At 34.8% G+C, this 7,015-nt stretch overlaps 1 protein-coding gene across 1 annotated transcript; it reads right to left on the reverse strand.

The window, feature by feature from the left end:
- Positions 1-939: 939 nt before the first annotated feature.
- Positions 940-5,577, reverse strand: LOC149572706 (uncharacterized). The gene is made up of 2 exons (XM_089813783.1): positions 5,392-5,577; positions 940-1,426 (listed from the first exon to the last, which is right to left on the reverse strand). Exon 2 carries the CDS (start codon positions 1,393-1,395, stop codon positions 1,144-1,146), a length of 252 nt encoding a protein of 83 aa, XP_089669909.1. The 5' UTR covers positions 1,396-1,426; positions 5,392-5,577; the 3' UTR covers positions 940-1,143.
- Between the last annotated feature and the right edge of the window lie 1,438 nt (positions 5,578-7,015).

The raw sequence follows: 7,015 nt of genomic DNA on the forward strand, positions 1-7,015 counted from the left end.
CATATGACTTGTTATAATTATCTCTATATAAAGAGGCAAGAGCCTACAACACAGCGGTAATTTGTGAGCCTCTCATGTAGGAGATCTTAGGTTCGAATCGATATCTAAAATATACCTAAACAAATCATAGTGCAAAATCCATTCTCAAGAATAAATCTACAGCCAAAAGAAATGCAAAATAATCAAAAAAACAGTCAAAAATATGATTACAATAAAAATAAATCTTTAAAAAATAGAAATCATAAAATATACATCTTTATATTCTAAAATAAAAAATCAAATTCAAAACACTCTGTATATAAAGAGAAAAAATCTGACAATTACATTATAATGCAGCAAATTTCAATATTTCATGAATTTTGAAATGCTTCAAAATACTTATTAACAATAAAATCCAAATATTATTAATTATCAATGTCATGTTACAGATTCAATTCCCAACAGTATTTCACTTGATATTTATGAATAACAAATATTTAATATAAATCTGTAGCAAGGATTTCACTTCATTATATTCTTTTCATTGCTTGATTTGATTTTTGGAAAGTCACAACTTATCGTGATTTCTCACAATTTTTTTTGTAACCATAGTTACAGACAAAGAGGAAACTACCACTCGGGATGCTCAAGCTCATTCTCCATCTACATTAATAATTTGAACCATATATGACTTTCATGGAGTTCTAAAATGCAAGCAACTTGCAGCTTGCATATTCTAACTCAACACTGTAATCCATCATGAGTTCATGTGCCGAGCAATAGAATTTAGAAAGCTCCAATGCGTATCCCAACCATATCAAACAAAATTAATCATCAAAATCTGAGCAGACATCAGATCTTGCTTCCTCAAAACACAGCCAATTGTATTCTATTTGTTATATATGAGAAATTTAGCTAGAGCATGTTCTGTCATATTTATGGCATTACACTTCATAAACATTTGAGAATGAGAATGGGGAAAATTTCAATTACTTTAAAGCGAAGTACCAACAAACATTATGAATACACATAGCCATAATCATCACAAGGCATGTTGTAGCAGAAAACTTAAAACTTGAGTTACCTCAAAATTAAGTTATCTTTATTAGAGAGAATACATTTGCTACTCCATCCAGGTCTTTTAGCCAGAAACGAAAAATCTCTTCACATTCCTCCAGCCCTGTAATGGTAGAGTTTACCAATTACATGTAAAGCAGTTACAAAGCCTATGAATCCGAGGCTCATCACTAATACCACGGTAGGTGTGATTTTTAGTCCTGGGGCATCATCAGTATAAAACCTCAGCATATTGCTGCCACTACTGTTTCCAGCTCCAGCACCAGTTGTTCTCCTCCTCCGCATCCCAGCAGCTGCAGCACTGCCTCTAGGAGGATTGTCGCCACCTCTTGACACCATTTTGAATCCTGAACTTGATTAACAGCAATATCTTTCCACACAAAAGAACCACCATCAGACACTCACACTATTGCAATTAAAAATGCAAGAAAAAAATAGAACCGAGTACAGAAACAGGATCAAACACATTTCATAGGTTTTTGCACATTCTTTAACATGTTGGAGAAGGAGAATAGAATAAGCCTGTAGTCAAGTTTTAGAGAGACAAGCAAAGAAAATTGCCCAATATGTCCTTTCTGAGGATTTTATTCCCGAATTTCTTCAATTTAGCATTCTATAAAACTGAGGATAAATTTCAGATTACATTTATTGAACGATTAACATTATTGCTGAATTTCAGCACACAAACCTTCTCCAGAACTCTTAGCATTGAAGTCTACCTGACCTGTACAGTTTTGTGCTCTCAACCTCTATTCTCTGTTGGAATCTAAACAAACATGTTGCAAACAACCAAAATAAACTATCCTCCATCTCCCAACAGTCGATTTCTTGCCCTCTCCTAGCATTGTACATTCTGCACTCTACCTAACCCTCCACAAAACTTGTCCACTCAACCTCTATTCCATGTCTAAATTGACACAAATATTTTAGCAATGCTTCCCCTTATCCCGTCTACCAGAATTGTTTTATAGTCTACCGAACCCCATACAAGACTGTGCTCTCAATCACAGTTCCATGTTGAAATCTATGTGAATATGTTGCAAACAAGATGAATGAGCATAACTATTGCCAGCTCTTGTGAAAAAAGCCACCTTTGCTTTTCAATCACTCAAATTAAGTGATTTTTCTTTTGGATTGGCAAGAGTTTAAAAATAATTTCACCAATGACCCTTATAGTTTGCGGGTTGTTCTTCCTCTCGTTACTCCTCTTTTATTACCAATTTGCTTCCATCCCACTCTTTCTTAAATACTAAACCATAGGTAGATAGTGCCGATTGAAAAAACAACAGTTAACACCAAAGTCACTAGGAGATGGGGCAGAGTGTGGGATGGAACCAGTGAGACATTTTCAAAACAAGTTGGAGATACCAGAACATAGGCATAAACATAAACATAGTACTATGCTGATCTCCAGCTTTTTTATGTTTTGGTGTCTCCAACTTTTTTTTGAAAATGTCTTACTGCTTCCGTCCCTCTCTGCCTCATCTCATGGTAACTATGCTGTTAACAACTGTTTTTCCAATCGTACCTATGGTTCATTATCAAAGAAAAAGTGGGATGGAAGCAAATTGGTAACAAAAGAAAATGACTAGAGAGAGGAAGAACAGAATGCAAACCTAAGGATCAAGCGTGCCTTATATATAAGAAATACAATTGAATATGCAACTATCAAAAATTTCTTCATAAGATATTTGATATTTGATAATGAAATAGACAAAGGTAAACTACAATGAAGTTTGATAATTGATAGTATCTTCATAAGATAAACCCACACTACTTGTTAAGTCACCCAAATACTTGAGTTCTTCTGCAACCTGACTTTTTTTCAGTGAGTTATGGCATGAGTAATCAGTGTGCTAAAGCCTAAAAACTAACATGCAGAGAATTTCTAGCAGCTCCTGTAATAACACAAATTTTTTTATTGAAATATGTGATCCACTATTATAAGCACCATACGTTCAAGCTAATAAGCACATTAACATTTCAGCATTCTTAAGAAAGTGGAAAGATTGTATAATGGATTTGAAGGTTTTTGTGCTGTAGAAAAGCCTTTTCATTTGAACTTTCCTGGTGAGAACTTCTCCCCTTAGCCCCGCCCTATTCTACAATAGGAAATATGACAAGCACACTAACCTTGAAACCTTGCAAGGGGTACTGCCCGTCAACTCCATTGGAGAGACTAACCCCAAACACCCACTAAACCTAAATTTTGTACAATACAACAGTTAGGCATTTATCTTTGCATAAAAAATTTCAAGGACTAGTATAAGAGCTTATTGAGTTAAATGAGGTTGACCCCTATCGTGATTGGACCACACAAGATGAGAAGCGCTCCTTTATTAACAGAGAACAAAACAGTTGATTTCAAGACACAAGCTATGGAGGATGTGGATGCAGAAGACACAACCCACATTGGATTGGATGACATCAACGTGAAAAAGTAGAATCATTACCATCTAGTAGCAACAGTGGATGCACAAGCCAGATTGGATTGTATGACATCAATGTGACAAAGTGGAATCATCACCATCTAGTAGCAAAGGTGGATCCACAAGAGCAACTTTCTAGGTCGATCAAGGAGTCACCGCCACCTACAGAGATTAGAACCATCTTCTCAATGTTTCACTAGAATGGGGGATGGGGAAATTTTCACACGCAATCATCAGCTAAAAATTGCATCCACATGGTGTTGTGATTTTGTCTATTCAAATCCAATTGAAAATACTTTCCCAGCATTTTATGGACTTGTGGTGTGATTTTGTATTATGTTTCTATTCAAATCCAATTGAAAACATTTTCCCAACATTTTGTGGACTTGTGGTAATGATTTTCAATGGCAATCATCATAAATTCATTATAATTATTGGCTAAATATTGTAGCCACGTGATGATGTGATTTTGTATTATATTACAATTCAAAACTAATAGAAAAACACTTCCCCGATGTTTTATGGTCTGACACATAGGATACACATTGCAACTGGATTACACTAAATTCGTGTTTTTTATAAAATTTACTTACTTCATAAGTTGTCGCACTTTAGCTGAGTCAAAATTTTTTGGCAAGGCCTGAGAATGCAACTTTGATATAAACAATTAAGTGTACTACCAAAACCATCTGGAGATGGCACATAAAGAATGAGGGGAATTCCACTATTGTACGTGGTTTGAACTTCGGGGATCTGCAGACATCGCTTTATTTTCAATTAATTGTTTAAACTGCAACGAATGGACAGGTCTTAAGATTTATTGTGGTTTCTCTTCAAACCATTAGCCCTTTGGAATTTTATACGAAATTTTCGGCTACAGAAAAGTGCAGAATTTTATTTAAGATTAGAAATAGAAATAATAATCCTATAGTCTGTTTTCTTTAATTCTTTTAGCTTTTCTATAATCACATATCAATTATCAAGAATTCAGGAAAACCCAAATGTATCATAGAATATATCTCAGAAACCTGGACAATAGATTCCCCAAATTCGAAAATTAAACAGGCTGGAAATAAATATAATCTGGAGTTTCCTAAATGGGATGCCTTCAAAACAGGACCATGTTTTGGATGCAGGAGACAACAGAGACTAGGCCACCAAGTCTCCAGGTAAACATGGCTAACGTACACAATTATAAAACTTTGTTCTCCTGACCAAATTAAAAAGTCGGAGAAAAGGGCTGGACATCTAAAAGAGAATCAATGCCACTAGCCCTAAAAAGAATGCTTAGTGCACTATATTTATCGCTTACGGACAAAAGGTATGCGTTTTAATCAGAATTACATGGACACAGCTACGATATCAGATTCGGTTTCTTCTTCTTTTTTCAGACCCCTAATATTGATAGGATTAGACATTGCAAACTAAGTAGAAACATAACTCTGCCGAAAAGAGCAATTGATTAACCTACGGACCTGGGGGATATCCGATCTGTAGTGTATTGTTGTTTCCTAAACAATCCGATCTGACCTGGATATGTAAAATTGAAAGTCGAAATACTAAAACCTGACAAAATGATTATGTAGGAGGCCTAAAAACATAAACGCGCATTTATTTATCTAGGGCGCAGCAATTAATTTTCATATAAAGTTACGCAAAGTAAGAAAAATGGGGGAAAAACATACATAAGAACACAATTCTTCGCAGATACTGTATGTGACACACAAGAAAAGGAAATAACTAAAAGAAAACTTCTAAACTTTCGTAAGTATCGACAATAAACAGGTAATTCTGAAAAAAATAAGTTTTAAGGCGATTCTTCTCATTTCGGGTTCTAAAAACATTGTTTTACCAGAATTTTTTTTTAAACATGATAAGAGTGGAAAAATGCATTTATGTCTCATACCTGAAAGATGTGCACAATGAAGATCCAACCAGAAGAGAAGTCGGGATGTTATAGTTAGCAGAAAGGGAGAGATCTACAGTTCAGAGTCACCAGCTGTCGCAGATTTAATCGCCTCAATACAATCTTTTTTGTAATAACTAATATGTTTAGGTTAAAAGTACTTGTTTAGTATCTCTCAAATGTCACAGCTTGAACTATAAATATGGCCACTGGCTAACTGGCCGACTGAATTCCTATTATTCTAATTTATTTATAAATGAAAAAACAGAAAATCAGCAATTCTTAGATTTTTTTAAAAATATTTATTTTTAGTAATTATTTTTTGTTTAAATATATATAAATAATGATAATAATTCTATTTGATGATGTTTTATATGAATATTTTTATAGCTGAAATAAACAAATGTGTATGCTCCACTTTACCTTTTTATCTAACCATACTTAGTATTATCCAATTCATGAGACTCAGTATACTTTATAAGATTAGGGTAAGTTATGTAGATGTATTGATGGGAGTGACTTGCAATGGGGGTCGGGGCCCTAGGTGGATATTAGGGTAACCTATTGTAAGTAACTTAATATTTGATAACTAAATTTCATTGTGAGACTAAAATGAATTAATAAGATGTGCATTTCTCCACCCATGCCTTTAGTTCTAGTACAAGCTAGGATGGTGTTGAGATGATGCTCGATTGAGCTCTTGCATAGTTAATATTCTTGTTCTTACAAAAGTATTTTTGGCACCACATACAATCACCAAGGGATTGGGGTCTAGAGAGGTTTCTTAGAGTTGGCTCATGTGATGACACTTACCTATTTACATCCTAGGTTTCTTGCATGTGTTGTTGCCTCTGCTTTAGTGTGTACTACTTATATAGTTGAGTATATTGTGGTAGGATTAAAGAGTCAAAAATAACAATTACATGCAAATGTAACCAAGGTCATAAATTCATAAAGCACATAGAAGAGAACACAAAACACAAACATTTAATGTGGTTCACCCAATCTCTAGGCTATGTCCACCAAACAATGAGTCCAATGTTCTTATTATCCAATAATTACAACCTAATAATAATCTACAACTCCTTGTAACTCAATATCATTGCAAGAAGCTACTAAAACATCATGCATCATTGAATTCCTAATCTTGGGCCATTTTATACAATATTTTTGCCACTTACAAAATTAGGGCTAGAATATGTCATTCAATATTTTTTTTAACTCATGATGCCTTTTACAATAGTAAATTCATTTTTGGATTCGGGGGTGCTACCCCTCAACCTTGTTGTATATCGTGACAAGGAGCGTGCTTAGGGATGCTGACCCTAGAATCCTGCAAGGGGCATCACCCCTTGAACTTTCCTAGGGTGCTTCCCTATGACCTCGCAAGGAGTGCTTCCCCTCGACCCCTAGCATGGGTGTACTACCCCCAAACCCCTGTAGAAACTAATGGGGGGAAATTGTGTTGTATGAAGTGGAAAAGATTAACCTTTGGGTTTGATTAGGCTCCACATAACAACATATTGATCTCGAGATTAGATATTTTCAAATTTTCATCTTTTGATCCTTGAGATTGGTTTGTGGTTGATTATCTGTATGGAGTCTTTTGTTATCTCCTCAACAT

The sequence above is a fragment of the Cupressus sempervirens genome, chromosome 2 (assembly GCF_028749045.1).
Source record: "Cupressus sempervirens isolate cs-2001-9-10 chromosome 2, ASM2874904v1, whole genome shotgun sequence".
NCBI lineage: Eukaryota > Viridiplantae > Streptophyta > Pinopsida > Cupressales > Cupressaceae > Cupressus > Cupressus sempervirens.

Coding starts and splice junctions, on each gene's coding strand:
- LOC149572706 (XM_089813783.1), bottom strand. CDS start 1,395: ATGGTGTCAAGAGGTGGCGACAATCCTCCTAGAGGCAGTGCTGCAGCT.